Raw genomic sequence first — 19,730 nt, 5'->3', positions numbered from 1 at the left:
AGAGTTTTGCCTTGAAATGTAGTGAAGCAACACTGGATAAGGAACTTAAGTTTTATTCTGGAGGCGAAAACACAAACACAAATATATTTTCTTTGATATACAGTTTCTGGGCATTGTTTTATCACAATGTTCATGCACAATATCCCAGACTCTATAATAGGTTGAAAGGAAATGCAACTCTGGAGCAAAATTGTCTCAACTTCCCTCCCTCTCCATCCTGATCTGAGTTTCATCCTGCAAATGCCTGAAACTCATCCAATTAAAACAAGTTCAAATGGCAATGGAGCAATTCAAAGCAAAGACCCCTAGCATTAATGATGGAGACATTGAAACATTGCCAATAATTAGAATGATAATGTCACTGGAGAATGAAGAATTTTCTACTTCAGGCGCTTGGCATCAGCATGAAGTGCTCCATGATCAGGTTCAGTAATCGCCAGACGCTGGGTAAAATTCTCTCTACTCTGCCCAAACAATCTGCCTCAACATCAACCTCAGAAGAAAACCCAGAAAGCTTTGCTGAGATTGTCAAATTAGTGCTAATTTGGCAGTAGTTTTATGCTGTGAACCAACAGTCGGGAAGACTTCATTAAACATGGGACCTTCACAGGCAGCAGTAAAATAAGTTTTTCAACCTATTAATCAGGAGAGGATTGGAATCAGTTCTCAGAACTCAACCATTAAAAGATCCAAGTCTGCAAATTGCAGTTTTTAAATCCAGCTCATATTTGTCAAAATCATGTTGGAAAATTAGAATACTCCTACCACACTCAGTACCTGTTCTGCCCAGCCTTCTGTCCTGCAGCACGAGTGTTCAAACTCCTCCAGAGGTTCCCCAGCAGCAAAGAGCGACAACTTGCTCTGAATCGTTTGGACTGATGAACAATTGGGCTATTACAGAGGAAAATTAAAACTAATGAGAAACTTTTTTTACACCATTAATTTTCTATAATTGGGAAAATTAGATGGGAAGTCTTTACCTCCTGACAGCTGCCTGGATATATTGGTGGTGACCTTATAGTAGCAGGAGGTGCGTATCTCCGGTTAATAGAAGAAAATTGCACCAAAGATTGTAACAATTCAATAGCTTGCTCCCCTGATGGCTCAATTAGTTAATATGCCACCCAATATTACACAGACCAGGTCTGCTCCTGAGGTTGTACTCTGCTGATCCCTGTCGGGGCAGCAGCTGAGGCATTACAATTGGTCTCAGCATCCTTGGACAGTGGAAGAAGGGGAAAATGGGAATGAGAAAAGATCAGTCAAGATTCCTGCTTCTGATCAACATCAAAAAAACCCCACTGGAAATCATGTGCCTGGATATTGAATGAGGACAGAATCAGGTTCGACAGGTACTGTTTCCTATCAATGAATGGACTAGAACACCTCCATTCACTGGACCTAGATAAGAAAAAAGGCCACTTGGGCAAGTTATCAAAAGGTAGTTGCTGCACATGGAACTGTATTGCAACAATCAGTGCCTTCAGGGGAGGAGGGAAGGAGGAAAATGAAACAAAGAGGGCAGGGCAATAGCATCAAAATCAGAATAAGTATTACATAGAAACAATTAGAGGGTAGTAATCCAACAGAGGGAGTCAGATCAGAAACCCTGAGATAAACTTGAGCAGTTTAACTGCCATCTAAACGAAGAGATTAATTTACAACCTGAAGTAACAACAATATAATAAAAAGCAAAATACTGCAGATGCTGGAAATCTGAAATAAAAACAAGAAATGCTAGAAACACTCAGCAGGTCTGGCAGCATCTGTGGAGAGAGAGGCAAAGTTAACGTTTCAGGTCAGTGACCCTTCATCAGATCTGATGAAGGGTCACTGACCTGAAACGTTAACTTTGCCTCTCTCTCCACAGATGCTGCCAGACCTGCTGAGTATTTCTAGCATTTCTTGTTTTACTGAAGTAACAACAACTTGTGTTTAAATAGCATCTTGAGCATAGTAAAACACCCTAAGATGCGTTATAGGAATGATATCAATTAAAATTGGACAACAAACCACATAAGGCTTATCAGGGCAGATGACCAAAAGGTTGGTTAAAGAGGTAGATTTTAAGGAGCGTCTTAAAGGAGGAATGAGAGGTGGAGAGGGGAGGGAATTCCAGAGCTAAGAGACCAGGCAACTGAAGGCACAGCTCCCACTGGTGGAATAATTAAAATTAGGATGTGCGAAAGGCCAGATTGGAGGGGTGCAGAGATTGCAGAGGGCTGTACGACGTTACAGAGATAGGGAAGGGAGAGGCCATGGTGGGCTTTGAAACGAAGGATGAGCATTTTAAAATGGAGGCATTGACAGAGCAGGAGCCAATGTAAGTCAATGAGCATAGGGATGATGAATGAATGTGACTTGGTACAAATCAGGATGAGGGCAGTAAAGCTTTGTATGAGCTTAAGTTCGTGAAAGGTGGAAGATGGGAAGCCTGCCAGGACAGCACTGGAATAGTCAAGTCAACAGGCAACAAAGGCATGGATGAGGGCTTCAGGGGCAGATACATTGAGGCAGGGATGGAGTCAGGCAATCATAAAGAGGTGGAAGTAGGCAGTGTTGGTAATGCAGCGGAAATGTGGTCAGAAGTTAAGCAAAACACCAAGTTGCAAACAGTCTGGTTCACTTTGGTTTGTATTTGATCATATTTACTGTTTCAGTTGACATGGGAATTTGATTCAGTTTTAAATAGTTATTTTGTTGTTGCCAATTCTCCAAACATTCTGTATTCCAGAATGCAATGGAGTTAACAAGTTAGACATCATTCAGAAATCTGTAGCTGATTTCAAAGAAATTTTGTATCAAATCTATAGTAATCAGTATAGGAATTAGTTCCAGTTTGGATACCACTAAGATAATGGCATATTAAATGGGAAACTATTATCCATCCTCACCGTAACACCAGTTCCTGAGATATCCAGAGCCCTCAGCTTTGAAAAGCAGAATAAATATCGCATACCATGCTCACTGATTCTGGGGTTACCTGGTGCAGAAGAAACAACAGTGCAGGTGATAACTGGTTTCTGTTTAAGAATCCTACTGTAAGAATCCCATGAATGCCCAAGAACAGTTAATAGGTGCTTCAAGTGTGACTCAATGTATCATTATGCAATGAACTACCCAAAGCAGAGAGGCAGAGTCTGCAAAATAACACATGACAGAGAATTCTGAGGCAGAAGAGGAAAATACTGATGAATCTGAACAAATTGTACTAGTCACAAGGCATTTTAGTCCTGTAATGAATGTGCTAGTTGCAGATTCATTCAACTCTGCTGTATTAGTTGTGCTTGCACATCGACAGTATGTGGAATTGATTGGTTACAATGTTATCTGGATTGACTCAGTGGTGAAGATTAATGCAAGGTTAAGGAGAATAAAGTACTACCAGCTTTAGGTTTGACTGAAGTCACTGAAGAGAGTAGTAATCCCATGTAAAATAGCTGGAGTAAGCCACATTATCAGTACTGATGAGGTCTCCAGTGAGATACCTTGACTGTTGAGTAAACCTTCAATGAAAAAGGCACAAATGAAACTTGATATGGAGCATGAAAGGGCAATTGTTTTTGGAAAGTCTGAATTTACAGTTTATCCAGTCAGGGCATTATTATATCTCCTTAACAAAGCCTGCTGTTTCTAGTCAGAGTGTTAGAGAAGTATTAATGGCATCAGGTGATAAGAATCAGTGATAAAAAGCAAATTGTTTTAAAGTTACATAGACAATTTGCTCACCCTTTTTGTCAGATTAAAATTGTGTGATTGATGAAGAGTATACGAGGATAATAGAAGAGATTAGTGAAAAGTGTGAGATCTGTATAAAGTATCAGAGGACACCATCATGTCCTATTGTAAGCCTTTCATTGGCATGTGATGTTAATGAGGTAGTTGCCGTGGATTTAAAGATTTGGGACAAAGACAAGAATATTTTCATTATACATTTTATAGACCTAGCAACTAGATTTAGTTTTTCTATAATAATAAATGGCAAGGGTGATTATAGATAATATCATGGAGAAATGGATAGGGACTGGACTTGGGCCATCAGCTAAGGTTCTGACTGATAATGGAGGGGAATTTGCCAATGACGAGTTCAGAGACGTGTGAAAACATGAACATTATGGTTTTGAATACTGCGGCTGCATAAAATCTTAGCTGACGAACCAAACTGCAAGTTGACAACCACCCTGGCATGGGCGGTTCATGCAAAGAATTCACTTCAGATGATTGGAGGATATAGTCCCCATCAATTGGTCTCTGCGCGGAATCCCAAATTGCCTTCTGTACTGTGCGACAGTCCTCCTGCTCTAGAAGGTACTACAATGACTTCCATTTTTTTCTGCACATTTGAATGCTTTACATGCAGGGTGATAGAGACTTCAGCCTTGATGAAAGCCGAAGAAAATCTGGAGAGCTCTGAGGTAGAATTTAATTCAGGAGATTTGGTGTATTATCGAGAGGGTCCTAGGGAATGGAAGGGCCCTGGTAAGATATTAGGGTGTGATGGTAAAACAGTAGTTAAAAGCATGGAAATCAAACTGCTAAGGTTCATTCCTTGAAATTAATCAGGATTGATTACAGAATCTCAGAATATGAGTAGCTGATAGAGGGAAATGAGGCAACTTGTATCTCAAATGCTTATGTGTTTTGTGATGAAGTTCTTGATGAATAGAATGAGGTAGATCAAGGGTTGGATAGTAATGTGAGTGATCATGATGCTCAGGAAAGAGCTATCTCATCCAAAGGCCAATTGCCCCGGGTAGGTACTCGGGTAACATATATTCCAGAGGGGTCTGATAAATGGGAGAATGCAGGAGAATGTGGGACGTGCAGGAAAATCTACAGGCAAGTTTAAATATTGGTTGAATGTTCAAGATGATGGCCAAGAAGCAAGGTCCATGGACTGGCAAAATGGGGTGTAAAAGTGGACAGTAAGAACGTGCAGTGCAAGTTATAATACTGGCTCTGAAGTGACTCTTGTGTAAGGAAGTGATTACGTACTGGAGAAAGAGCCTACTATAGTGTGCAAGAGAGCGCTTATAGCAGTAGATCCGAAAGATATCAAGGTGCTAACAGAGGTAATAGTTTGAACAGATTCCACAACAAAACGGAGGCTAAAGAACAGTCTTGGATTAGAACTAGAAGCAGAAGTCCTCATGACCATGAAGTTTTAGTGGCTGCCAATAAACTTGATAAACTAATAAGAGAAGCAAAACATAAAGAATTAGAGAGAGTTTGGAGCTTATTTTGAGGTACCAGATAGGGGACAGCCAGCCTTGTCGCATAGATGGATTTGTACTGAAAAGGTCTTTCCCGATGGGACTTATAAGGCTAAAGTGAAGCTAGTTGTGAGGGGTTTTGAAGAGCGACTGGGGGAATACCGATGATAAAGTGGACTCTCCCACAGTTGGAAAAGTAATCTTGAAACTCTTTAACTCTTTTGGCCACAGATTCATGGGAGTGTAGATCCATTGACATAAAAGCCGCATTTCTGCCGGGTGATGCTTTTCAGAGAGAAGTGTTTCTGAAACCACCTAAAGAGGCAGCAGATGCAGAAGGACAACTATGGAAACTGAACAAATGCGTCTATGGCCCAAACTATGCTTCCAGGCTGTGGTATCTATTAGTGAGATCTGTTTTGTTGAAAATTCGTTGTGTTCAACTAAAAGCAGATCCTGCAATGTTTTATTGGTATCAAAGGGAAACTTTCAGGCATCTTCATGATGCATGTTGATGATTTCTTATTGGGTGGTACTGCGAATTTTCAGAAATATGTTATTAATAAGATTAGGGCAGAATTTAAGATTGGGTGTCAGGCTTAAGGGGCCTTTAAATATACTGGTTTAGATAATAAGCAGACTAAGTCTGGAATAACTTTAAAACAACAATCCTATTTAGAGAGTGTTACTCCCATCCCAGTTAATTGTGCAAGATCATCACAGAAAGATGATGACATATCTAAAGCAGAGACAGAAGAGACTGAACAATTACGGAGCTTGATTGGTCAATTAAACTGGTTGTGTGCTCAGACTAGACCTGATGCTAGTTTTGATGTGCTGGAGTTAAGCACAGTGATGAAACATCCGAAAATTGAGGATGTTTTAAGGGCAAATAAAACATTAAAAAATAAAATCTGGAGAAATGTGTACTGAAGTTCACATCCTTAGATAATCCAAAGAACATGAAGCTAGTAATTTTTAGTGATGCTTCACATGTTAATCTTGCTGATGGTTATTCAAGTGCAGCTGGTTTCATAATATTTCTGATAGGTGAAAATGGAAAATGTTGTCTTTTAGCTTGGGAAGCTAAGAAAATAAAATGGGTCATTAAAAGCACTTTAGCTGCAGAAATACTGGGTCTTGTGGAGACAGTGGATATAGGGTTCTTTTAGTCAAATGTTGTGGCTGAAATTCTGAATGAGGGACATACTGAAAATAGAATACCCATTGAATGTTATGTGGATAATCGTTCTTTATGGGACAATGTACACTCTACAAAAAGTGTGTGAGAGAAAAGGCTATGTATTGACCTTGCTGGATTGAAACAAATGCTGGAGAGAAAGGAAATCTCAAAACTTAAATGGGTAGATGCAAGTCATCAGCTATACGATTATTTCACAAGAAGAAATGCTAGTGCAAAGAAATTGTTAGGGGTGCTTGAGGAGGGGTGTCTCACAATGTAATACTTTGTACCTAATATGGAATTTATTTTGAAGTGTTCTATGAGCCTGTTAACACTTGGTACATAAAATGGAATTTATTTTGAAATGTTGTTTGAGCATATTAATCCACATATAATCAAAGAAAGAAGGGAATCTGTTAATTGTGTATCAATTGTTTAATTATATGCAGTTGGTGTTAATTGGGGTCTAACTTGAGCACTTATAAGCAGACACTGAGAATGGTGGAGGTTTTTGAGTAAGGAGTTACATGCTTGTAATCCTTTTACTCTGTACAATAAATGTGAAACTGAGTAAACATAGGCTCCAGCATCATCCTTCCACAACAAGCTTTCTAGAATTTAACAAGGACATCTTTGGAATAGTGCCACGGGATCCATTACATCTACCCAAGAGGACAGGTGGGGCCTTGGTTTAATGTCTCATCTGAAAGACAGCACCTTCAAAGGTGCAGCACTCCTTCAGTACTGCACTGGAGTGGCAGCTTGATTTTTGTACTCAAGTCCTGGAGTGGAATTTGAACCCACAACTTTCTGATTCAGAAGCAAAAGTACAACCAACTGAGCCACAGCTAACACCTGGTTTATTTTTATTTATTTTTATTTTATTTATTTAGAGATACAGCACTGAAACAGGCCCTTCGGCCCACCGAGTCTGTGCCGACCAACAACCACCCATTTATACTAACCCTACAGTAATCCCATATTCTCTATCACCTCCCTACACTAGGGGCAATTTACAACGGCCAATTTACCTATCACCTGCAAGTCTTTTGGATGTGGGAGGAAACCGGAGCACCCGGCGAAAACATAGGTTGAAATTTCAGTCCCTCAAGACACCATATTTCCTGAATTATTGCAAATGAGAAGCATTCCCTAAAATTATGATAACTTCAGCATAGACTAGGGATCAAACCTGGAAACTTCTGGTTTGTATTATTCATTACCACTGTGAACAGTGCTCTTATCCACTGAACCATCTGCAAAATCTTATCGCTGCAATCTAATGGTTAATTCTCACAATATTGATTTCCTTTTCTGTGACACATGTAACTAAAAATAACTATCTCAACCTGCACTGAAGAGCCAGTCTTGGCTCAGTGATTGCACCCTCTGAGTCAGAAGATTGAGGATTAAAGCCCCACTCAAGAGACTTGAGCACATAGTTTAGGCTGACACTTCACTGCAGAATTGAGCTACTGTCTTTTGGATGAGACATTAAACCAATTGGCTCCATCACAGCAGCAATGACTACACTTCATTGGCTTTGAAGTGTCTTGGGAAAGGCTACATATAAAAGATAAGGCTGAAGCATTTGCAACAATCTTCAGCTAGAAGTGCCGAGTTGATGATCCATCTCGGCCCCCTCCTGAAGTCCCCAGCATCACACATGACAGACTTCAGCCAATTTGATTCACTCCACGTGATATCAAGAAACGACTGAAGGCACTGGATACTGCAAAAGCTATGGGCCCTGACAATATTCCGGCAATAGTACTGAAGACCTGTGCTCCAGAACTTGCCGCGCCCCTAGCCAAGCTGTTCCAGTACAGCTACAACACTGGCATCTACCCTGCAATGTGGAAAATGGCCCAGGTATGTCCTGTACACAAAAAGCAGGACAAGTCCAACCCGGCCAATTACTGCCCCATCAGCCTACTCTCAATAATCAGTAAAGTGATGGAAGGTGTCATCAACAGTGTCTTCAAGCGGCACTTTATTTATTTATTTAGAGATACAGCACTGAAACAGGCCCTTCGGCCCACCGCGAGTCTGTGCCAACCATCAACCACCCATTTATACTAATCCTACATTAATCCCATATTCCTACCACATCCCCACATTCCCTCAATTCCCCTACCACCTACCTATTATACGGACAATTTATAATGGCCAATTTACCTATCAACCTGCAAGTCTTTGGCTGTGGGAGGAAACCGGAGCATCTGGCGAAAACCCACGTGGTTCACAGGGAGAACTTGCAAACTCCGCACAGGCAGTACCCAGAATTGAACCCGGGTTGCTGGAGCTGTGAGGCTGCTCCGCTAACCACTGCGCCGCCCATATTATTGCTTAGCAATAACCTGCTCAGTGACGCTCAGTTTGGGTTCCGCCAGGGCCACTCAGCTCCTGACCTCGTTACAGCCTTGGTTCAAACATGGACAAAAGAGCTGAACTCAAGAGGTGAGGTGAGAGTGACTGCCCTTGACATCAAGGCAGCATTTGACTGAGTATGGCATCAAGGAGCCCTAGCAAAACTGAGGTCAATGGAAATCAGGGGGAAACCCTCGGCTGGCTGGAGTCATACCTAGTGCAAAGGAAGATGGTTGTGGTTGTTGCAGGTCAATCATCTGAGCTCCAGGACATCACTGCAGGAGTTCCTCAGGGTAGTGTCCTAGGCCCAATCATCTTCAGCTGCTTCATCAATGACCTTCCTTCAATCATAAGGTCAGAAGTGGGGATGTTCACTGATGATTGCACAATGATCAGCACCATTTGTGACTCCTCAGATACTGAAGCAGTCCATGTAGAAATGCAGCAAGACCTGGACAATATCCAGGCTTGGGCTGAGAAGTGGCAAGTAACATTCGCGCCACTCAAGTGCCAGGCAATGACCATCTCCAACAAGAGAGAATCTAACCATCTCCCCATGACATTCAACGGCATTACCATCACTGAATTCCCCCACTATCAACATCCTGGGGGCTACCATTGACCAAAAACTGAACTGGAGTAGCCATATAAATACCGTGGCTACAAGAGCAGGTCAGAGGCTAGGAATCCTGAGGCGAGTAACTCACCTCCTGACTCCTCTACAAGGCACAAGTCAGGAGTGTGATGGAATACTCTCCACTTGCCTGGATGGGTGCAGCTCCAACAACACTCAAGAAGCTCGACACCATCCGGGACAAAGCAGCCTGCTTGATTGGCACCCCATCTACAAACATTCACTCCCTCCACCACCGACGCAGTGGCAGCAGTGTGTACCATCTACAAGATGCACTGCAGCAATGCACCAAGGCTCCTTAGACAGCTCCTTGCAAACCCGCGACCTCTACCAACTAGAAGGACAAAGGGCAGCAAATACATGGGAACACCATCACCTGCAAGTTTCCCTCCAAGTCACACACCATCCTGATTTGGAACTATATCGCCGCCGTTCCTTCACTGTCGCTGGGTCAAAATCCTGGAACTCCCTTCCTAACAGCACTGTGGGTATACCTATCCCAAATGGACTGCAGCGGTTCAAGAAGGCAGCTCACCACCACCTTCTCAAGGGCAATTAGGGATGGGCAATAAATGCTGGCCTGGCCAGTGATGCCCACATCCCATGAATGAATAAAAAAATAATGAAAGTTCTTTCTTTCTGACACTTGTACAGTGCTTTATGTAGTTCAGCACTTGATTGAATAGTGATGTGGTGAAGTCAGAATTAAGCTATTTATTGCTCCCAAAATGTAGGGGTAACAAAATTTCAATTATGGCATCACAAGTTGTTTTAATTCCAGTAGAATTTACACATTGATATACTTTAAAACTATTTACATTTTAAGAAACTGTCAAGGACTGACTCTAATCTATAACATAAGGGCATCAAGATGCAAGTACAGTCGTTACAAAATGTGTGCAGCCTGTTATGGTATAATGAGAATTAAAGTAAGGAACATTTTGCCAGCACAAATACTGAACATACTGTTGTTAATACTTATCTACAGATAATCACAAAATCTAAAGATAGAAAAAGATGGTAACATTGGAAATGTACAACAGGCCAGCCAGCATCTTAAAGGGAAAGAAAGACTACTGTCAGCAGAGGGTCCCACCTAAAACATTAACACATTTTTTGCTGTACACATCCAATATTATCTCTATTTTGCACTGAAAACCTTTTTTAAATCTATGTCACTGCAGAAAGTCAACCAGTTATTTGGAATGCCTATAAACTTACCAGACAGATCCAGCACTTCCAAATTCCCCAAACCCTTCTTTATCACTCGGACGGGTGCAGTCATTTTACGCAGACCACAGTCTGACAGTCCATTATCCCTAAGGTACAAGTGGATGAGACTGGAGGGGGAAATGGGAACAGTGAAGGTGAGTGTAGAGAAAGAGAGAAAAAAAACATTGTTACAATCACTATTATAATCCAACACCCAAGTGACCCCATCACAAACAGGAATTAAGTCAATTAAGAGTTTTCTAGGAAAGACATTAAAATACTATTTGCTGAAATTGACCATTAAGCTGGGAGAGGGGAGGTTGGTTGTGTCACAACATTTTAGAGAGTCGGTGAGCTCTGTGTCAGCAGTTCCTTGAATTTTGTATCACTCCCGGCAAGTGAAAAATATAATCAGAAATGGAACTGCATTGCCTGGGCTTTGTGGGTGGATTAAAAGAATTCGAGGGACACAAATGAACCATAGGTTGCAGTTTGGATATCCTGCTGGGGAAGACACTGCAGCAGTCTTATAGCATTGTTGGTCAGTCAGGATTGAATCTAAATCTGACGAGCAAATACTTTTTGTTATATGGTTTTAGACAGTGCTGTTTGTTGAAGGATATTACAGGCTGGACCCACTAAGGTTACACATTACTACAGAAAGTTACATTTTAGATACATTTTTAAAAACTAAAGTAAAAATGCTTTGTTAAATATTTAATATAGCCTGAAACCTATCACAAGACTCTGTAACTGGAATGAAATATACACGAGTCAGTTTGGGTGCAAGAGGTTTCATCCATTTATCCCTCAGTTGTTTAAGTTCTATTAACAGAAATCATTAACAGCATTGAGCATTTTGGCTAAGTTACAGATCCTAATTATGTCCACTCAATGGGTATTGTGCCCTGCTTTTGCCCTGGAGGTTGATCTTAAGCCATCTAGTCATTTAAGGACTCTAGTACCAATCAAGTACACTGCTGAAGTGTTGAATCTGCTTAGGGCGTGACACAATGCCATGAGGATTCCTCTTGCATGGAATTGCTGAACATTTTTCATTTCTCAGAAATATTAACACATACTGTACCTCACTAAGGTTTCAGATGTCAGGTGCATTAGGAGCTCATGTTCATCCCCGAGCTTACAGCTCGACAGGTCCAAGCACGTCAAGCCACGAAAAGACTGGATTTCTTCCAACTTTTCTGACACCATCAAAAATCTGCAAGGTTTTAAGGCACCTTTGTAAAATTCTGTAGTGAATCTGGTACCCATGGAGGCGAGAGACATCACGCGTTTAGCAGTACTTCATTGCATCAAGCATTCCCAGGTCAGCTACAATGCAGTTTTGATACAAAGCTTTCTCTACTTAGACCCAGCTTGATAACTGCAGTAATGTTACATTCTTTGTCCCCAGTTCAACTGATCTTCATCTTGATGAGCATCAACATTCACCGGAAAGCTGTTCCATTAATTATTTATCCCTAGTTCCAGTTTATAATTAAAGCTCAAGCAACCGATTATAAAACAAAACCATTACAACATTTCTTTTTAAAAAGAGGGATATTACTTTCGTTAGTTCTGTGGCTGTTAGTACTGAGGAATGGAACACTTCCTGCTTTGAATGCAGTGTTCTTGGGTCAGGCACTCGTTTAGGTGTAAAGTCCTCTACTCTGCCTCAGCAATGTGCTTCAGCGTGAGCACATTGGCCTCTGAATGGTCAATTAGCATCAAATTAGGGGCAGTCTTATGTTGTAGGCCCCTGCCCAATAGCAAATAAATTTGAGACTGCCCAAGCTTATTTCATGCACAGCTCTTACGGTCAGAAAACAAAGGGCACGTTCATCAAATTAGTTTTGCTAGTTTCAGACTCTGGTCCGAGGGTGAAACACCAGTGTCTCACACTACAGCACACAGTCCTCAAACTGTAATGTTGTTGTCGGAGAAGTGTGATGCAACTTAAATCTCATTCATTTCAGTGACGGCAATCAAACTTGAGTGGTGCTACAGAGCTGAGATGTTGGTCTTATTGCTTCACTTCATTTGGGTACTTGATCTTAGCTGAACCATGGCAGGAAGCTGCTTGGTCTGCATAAGGCATCTAAGTAGCAAGATCAGAGGGAGAACAGCCACCAAGATATGTGCACGCAAGTCTCAACAGCAGCAATTGGCAGAGCTTCGGAGGCAGATGATCTACCTGCCCTCTCAGCTGTGGCAGGTCCCTCAAACAACAAGTTTTCAAAATCTTATTAAAAGCTCACTAAATGACCAAACTCAATTATTTACATCATACTCATTGGACACTGTATGTAATGAAGCAGTTGCATTGTACTGTGAACAAGGAAACAACTTACGTCTTTCTAATTCTAGCACCACTTGAAGGTGCAGTTTCACACTGGGGAATATTGAAAGCTCTCAAGTGCCTTTTCCAAGTCACCATTCTTTGTGTGACAACGAGTGGCATCAGGCTATTTGACTGAGGTTGGAGAAAGCACATTACAACCAAGCCCAACTGTTCTAAACTAGCGTCTGCTCCTGTGCTCCTTCTGGGAGCAGTCACTAAATAGCAACTGGAACAGGACTTGTTGCCCATTTTCCCCTCCCTAACTTAGAAGCACTGAATCCAATTTTAGCCCCACTAGCTAAAACAAAAACTGAAAGTGCTGGAAATGCAGCAGGTCAGTCAACATCTGTAAAGAGAACAGATGAGTTACTGTTTTCAGTGCAGGCTATTTCTGAATGGTGCTGACATGTAAGGTCTGCAGTTCTCAACACTGCCACATCAGATCAGACAGGAGAAACTGTACCTGTCTCGTAAACACAGGGACTGGAGCACAAGACTTCCGTAGGCCTCGCTGAATATAAATAGAGCCTTGGTACTTGTGTCAGGGTCAATAAATTTCTTCCTTGCTTCTACCGCAGTGAAAAGTTTTTCAGCAATCTGCTCTGGGAAGCCAATTAATGAGTCAACATGCTGTATGTTGTCAGCTATAAAGCCAAGCACCACGTCAAAAAGTGACTTGGGAGAATAGCGAAGATTCCCTTCCTTTGTGTATGTGAAGACAATGTGATCAGTCCTGCAAGTACTTGGCTTGTCTCCATCTTCGATACACAGTTTAACAGTGAAGCCCTTTTGAAACAGTCGCAGAGACTTGGATTTTCCAGTGCTCGCCTTCAAGTCTGAAGCACCATTTAACAGGTGCAGTTGTCCCCGTTCACGCACATAGATAGGTCCAAATTCAAATGCAGGACTTGTATTGGTGTGTGAAGACATTGGAAGACAATCTGAAAAACTAAATACACATTTCTTAAAGTTATTGATATTTCTAAACTTATTAAATATTTAGAATTACAAGCAACAAAATCGAAAAACTTGATTCCCAAAATTCAGGACACATTTTAAAAAATGACATTCTCTGGTGAATTTATTTAGCCCACGTAGGTGAGTTCAAACTCCGTCCACTGCTTTACGTATTCTGTTGCCGTCAGCTTGGCACCAAGTTCTGTTTGTGTAGAGTTCATTCCTCCTGTTTCAAAACTGATCCCAATACTGCACAAATGTGATCACTACCCCACCCACAAACCTTCATCTTCTAACCACACAAACAGCGGTCGAATTTTTCTCTGTCAGTTTGGCTTTACGTGTGAGAATATTGAACTTTTTTTTGCTTTGATCTTAGCTCCTCATATTCCCTTATCAGTCCTACCAACATTATTACTTCTCACATAGACTAGAACCAATAAGTAGAAAAGGTGTTTGTAACCTTGGACAAAGAAATGAATTTTTTATTTATTTAGAGATACAGCACTGAAACCGGCCCAACCGGTCTGTGCCGACCATCAACCACCCATTTATACTAATCCTACACTAATCCCATATTCCTACCACATCCCCACCTTCTCTATATTCCCCTACCACCTACCTATACTAGGGGCAATTTATAATGGTCAATTTACCGATCAACCGGCAAGTCTTTGGCTGTGGGAGGAAACCGAAGGAACCCGGCTAAAACCCACGTGGTTCACAGGAAGAACTTGCAAACTCCGCACAGGCAGTACCCAGAATTGAACCCGGGTTGCTGGAGCTGTGAGGCTGCAGTGCTAACCACTGCGCCGCCCACGTGATTTGTGAAAATGGAATAAGATTGGAGAGATGGAAGGGAGGTGAAGAGTAGGGCCACTGCAGCATAAAGGCAATGTGTGTATGTTTGTAGGATTTACAGAAGCTGGAGCTAAATATCAGAGGACATTGAAGGGAATGCAAGTCTGGTGAAGGTTGCATTGTTAGGTCCATGAAGATGAGGATTTTACAAGAGGATGAGGATTTTAAATTCAATGTATTCGGGAGTGGGATAGAGTCAGTACCAAGGTTACAGAAATTTTGGCATGGGCCCAAAATCAATCAATTGGGCAATGCACTGGTTAGATGCAGAGTTCAGACTCCTCCACTACAGACTAATAACTCTTCCAGTGCTCACTAGTGGCTTGTTGTCGCATCCTTAAAACAGGACCCCCAAGTCTGAGGGAGTAGGGGGTGTGATTGAATGAGGCCTATCCTCTTCTCATTAATCTCTCCCCACTCACCCTCCCCAACCCCACTCACATCCCCCAACTCCACAACCCCAACCCCACCCCCCAATCCCTCCAACGCCACAGCCCCCCCACCCCCCCAAATCCACACACCCCCAACCGCCACCCCCACGCCCCACCCCTTCCCCCCTCTCCCCCATTCCCCACCCCCCATACCTCTCCCCCCACCCCTTCCCCCACCCCCCCACTCCTTCCCTCCCTCCTCTTCCCCTTCCCTCCTCTTCCCCCCCCGCCCCTTCCCCTTCCAACTTCACCCCTTCCCTCTCCAATCCACCCCATTCCCCCTCTTCCTTCTCCAACCCACCCTTTCCTCTTCCCCCCTCACCCTCCGCCCCATCCCTAGCCCCTTTCCACACCTCTACCCCACCCCTTCCCCATCCCCGCACCTCTTCCCCACCATTCTCCCTCCCCACACCTCTCCCCCCTTTCCTCCAACCCTTCCCCCTCTCCCTCCAACACTACCCCTCTCCCCCTTCCCCCTCTCCCTCTCCACCCCTTCCCCCTCTCCCTCTCCACCCCTTCCCCCTCCACCCCTTTCCCCTCCCCCCCTTCCCCCTCCACCCCTTTCCTCTCTCCACTCCTTCCGTCTCCCCCTCGTCCCCTCCATCCTTTCCCCTTTGCCCACCCCCTCTTTCCCATCCCCATACCCTCCTCATCCCCCCTCTTTCCACCCCTCCTCCCCCAGACCCCTCTTCCCCCTCCATCCCCTCTTTCCTCCCCATCCCCTCCCCCTCTTCCCCCTCCCTCCCCCGCCCCGCTCTTTCCTCCTCCCCCCCTTCCAAATCCCCCCCACCCCCTTCCCCTAAACCACTCTTCCCCCACCCCCTCTTACCCCTTCCCCCACTCCCTCACCCCTTCCGCCTCCTCCCCCTAGCCCCACATCCCCCTTCCCCCTCTCCCTCCCGCTCATCCCCCCTCCGCCATCTCCTTCCCCATCCCCCCTCCACCTCACCCCTTCTCCCTTGCTCACCCCCAACTCTTCCCCTCCCCCCTCTTCCCCCTCATCCCCATCTCCCTCCCCCCTCTTCACCTCCCCCTCCCTCTCGCCATCCCCCCGTCCCCCCTCTCGCCATCCCCCCGTCCCCCTTACCCCTTCCTCACCCTGTCCCCCCTCGCCCTTCCTCACCCTGTCCCCCCTCGCCCTTCCTCACCCCCTTGCCCCCCCGCAACCCATCACCCCCTTCTCCCCTCATCCTTTCCCCCTCACCCCCACTCCCCTTCCCCATCCCCCACCCCTCTTTCGCCTTCCCCCTCCCCCACCCCTCTTTCCCCTTCCCCCACCCCTCTTTCCCCTTCCTCCCTCTTCCCCATCACACCCTTCCTCACCCCCTGCCGCCCCACCCCGTTCCCCCTCACCCCATTTCCCCCTTCCCCCACTCCCTCACCCCTTCCCTCCCCCCTCTTCCGCCTCCTCCCCCTAGCCCCACATCCCCCTTCCCCCTCTCCCTCCCGCTCATCCCCCCTCCGCCATCTCCTTCCCCATCCCCCCTCCACCTCACCCCTTCTCCCTTGCTCACCCCCAACTCTTCCCCTCCCCCCTCTTCCCCCTCATCCCCCTCATCCCCATCCCCCCTCTTCACCTCCCCCGCTTTCCTCCCCCTCCCTCTCGCCATCCCCCCTTCCCCCCTCTCGCCATCCCCCCGTCCCCCTTACCCCTTCCTCACCCTGTCCCCCCTCGCCCTTCCTCACCCCCTTGCCCCCCCTCAACCCATCACCCCCTTCTCCCCTCATCCTTTCCCCCTCACCCCCACTCCCCTTCCCCATCCCCCACCCCTCTTTCCCCTTCCCCCCTCCCCCAACCCTCTTTCCCCTTCCCCCACCCCTCTTTCCCCTTCCCCCCTCTTCCCTTCAACCCTCTTTCCCATCACATCCTTCCTCACCCCCTGCCGCCCCACCCCGTTCCCCCTCACCCCATCCCCCCATTTCCCCCTTCACCCCTCCCCATCCCTACCCTTTCACCCCCCTTTACCCCTTCGCCCCTCCCCTCACCCCTCTTTTCCCCTCCCCTCACCCCTCTTCCCCCTCACCCCTCTACCTCTTCCCGCCTCACCCCACACCCCTTCCCCCCTCTTCACACCACACCCCCTTCCCCCCTCTTCACACCACACCCCCTCTTCCCCCCCACACCGCCTCTTCCCCCCCACACCGCCTCTTCCCCCCCCACACCGCCTCTTCCCCCATACCCATCTTTCCCCTCAACCCTCTTCCCCCATCACCCTCTCCCCCCTCAACCCTCTTCTCCATTACCCCCTCTTTCGCCCGCACCCCTCTTTCCCCCTCACCCCAACCCCTCTTCCCCCTCACCCCAACCCCTCTTCCCCTCTCACCCTCTTCTCCCTCACCCCACCCCTCTTCCCCCTCTCACCCCACCCCTCTTCCCCCTCTCACCCTCTTCTCCCTCACCCCACCCATCTTCCCCCTCTCACCCCACACCGTCTTCCCTCCTCACCCCACACCGTCTTCCCTCCTCACCCCACACCGTCTTCCCCCCACACCCCACCCATCTTCCCCCCACACCCCACCCCATCTTCCCCCCACACCCCACCCCATCTTCCCCCCACACCCCACCCCATCTTCCCCCCACACCCGTCTTCCCTCCTCACCCCACCCCATCTTACCCCCACACCCGTCTTCCCCCCTCACCCCACCCCATCTTCCCTCCTCACCTCACCCCCTCTTCCCCCCTCACCCCCTCACCCCACCCCCTCTTCCCCCTCACCCCACCCCCTCTTCCCCCTCATTTCACCCCACCCCCTCTTCCGCCATCACCCCACCCCCTTCTTCCCCCCTCCCCCCCCTTTCCCCACACCCCCTCACTCCACCCCACCTTTCCCCACACCCACCCCACCCCTCCCCTCCCCACACCTCCCCTCCCCACACCCCCCCCTCTTCCCCTCTCCCCTCTCCCCCCACCCCCTCCCTCCACCCCCCACCCCCTCTTTCCCCAACCCCCCCTCTTCCCCCACCCCCTCACCCCTCCCTCACCCCTCACCCCCTCTTCCCCACCCCCTCTTCCCCCCACTCCCTCTTCCCCCCACTCCCTCTTCCCCCACCCCCCTCACCCCCTCTTCCCCCCACTCCCTCTTCCCCTCACACCACCCCCTCTTCCCCTCCACCCCCCACTTCCCCTCCACCCCCACTTCCCCCCTCACCCTCTTCCCCGCCGCCCTCTTACCCACCCCACCCTCACCACCTCTTCCCCACCACAACCTCTTCCCCCCCCCCCACCACACCCCCTCTTACCGCCCCCACCACCCCCCCCACTCACCCCCCCACCCCCTCTGCCCCCCTCACTCACCCCCCACCTCCTCTTTCCCCCCTCTCACCCCCCCACCCCCTCTTTCCCCCCCACTCACCCCCCCACCCCCTCTTTCCCCCCACTCACCCCCCACCCCCTCTTTCCCCCCCACTCACCCCCCCACCCCCTCTTTCCCCCTCGCCCCACCCCCACTTCCCCCCTCACCCTCTTCCCCCCCCGCCCTCTTACCCACCCCACCCTCACCACCTCTTCCCCACCACAACCTCTTCCCCCCCCCCCACCACACCCCCTCTTACCGCCCCCACCACCCCCCCCCACTCACCCCCCACCCCCTCTGCCCCCCTCACACCCCCCACCTCCTCTTTCCCCCCTCTCACCCCCCCACCCCCTCTTTCCCCCCCACTCACCCCCCCACCCCCTCTTCCCCCCCTCACCCCACCCCCTCTTACCCCCCTCCCCCACTTACCCCCTCACCCCACCCCCTCTTCCCCCCCTCACCCCACGCCCTCTTACCACCCTCACCCCACCTCCTCCCCTCTTCCCACCCTCACCCCACCCCCCTCCCCTCTTCCCCCCCTCACCCCACCCCACCCCCTCTTCACCCCCTCACCCCACCCCCTCTTCCCCCCTCACCCCACCCCACCCCCTCTTCCCCCCCTCACCCCACCCCCTCTTCCCCCCCTCACCCCACCCCCTCTTCCCCCCCTCACCCCACCCCCTCTTCCCCCCCACCTCCTCTTCCCCCCTCACCCCACCTCCTCTTCCCCCCCTCACCCCACCCCATCTTACCCCCCCACCCCACCCACCCTCACCTCACCTTACCCCCCCACCCCACCCCCTCTTACCCCCCCTCACCCCATCCCCGCTTTCCCCACTCTTCCCCCCCCACCCCACCCCCTCTTCCCCCACCCCTCTTCCCCCCCACCCCACCCCCTCTTTCCCCCCCTCACACCCCCACCCCCGCTTTCCCACTCTTCCCCCCCCCACCCCACCCCCTCTTTCCCCCCCACCCCACCCCACCCCCTCTTTCCCCACTCTTCCCCCCCCACCCCACCCCCTCTTCCCTCCCACCCCACCCCCTCTTCCCCCACTCTTCCCCCCCACCCCACCCCCTCTTCCCCCACTCTTCCCCCCCCACCCCACCCCCTCTTCCCCCACCCCTCTTCACCCCCTCTTCCCCCACCCCTCCCCCTCCCCCTCTTCCCCCCCGCCACCCCCCCTCTTACCCCCTCACCCTCACCCTCTTACCCCCCTCACACCCCACCCCCGCTT

At 48.0% G+C, this 19,730-nt stretch overlaps 1 protein-coding gene across 1 annotated transcript in view; it reads right to left on the bottom strand.

The window, feature by feature from the left end:
• The window catches only part of lrrc42 (leucine rich repeat containing 42), a 30,243-nt gene that overhangs the window by 3,413 nt on the left and 7,100 nt on the right, over positions 1–19,730 (bottom strand). Inside the window, exons 2-6 of the mRNA XM_068037511.1 lie at positions 13,417–13,902; positions 11,700–11,831; positions 10,622–10,740; positions 2,895–2,983; positions 778–891 (exon numbers count right to left, since the gene is read on the bottom strand). Of these exons, the coding sequence (XP_067893612.1) occupies positions 778–891; positions 2,895–2,983; positions 10,622–10,740; positions 11,700–11,831; positions 13,417–13,883 (921 nt within the window). The 5' untranslated portion in view covers positions 13,884–13,902. The remainder of the gene's footprint in view (positions 1–777; positions 892–2,894; positions 2,984–10,621; positions 10,741–11,699; positions 11,832–13,416; positions 13,903–19,730) is intronic.

Source organism: Heterodontus francisci, chromosome 8 (genome assembly GCF_036365525.1).
Source record: "Heterodontus francisci isolate sHetFra1 chromosome 8, sHetFra1.hap1, whole genome shotgun sequence".
Taxonomy (NCBI): Eukaryota; Metazoa; Chordata; class Chondrichthyes; order Heterodontiformes; family Heterodontidae; genus Heterodontus; species Heterodontus francisci.
Note: the sequence above shows the minus strand (reverse complement) of the source record. Positions and strands in the feature narration are given on the sequence as shown.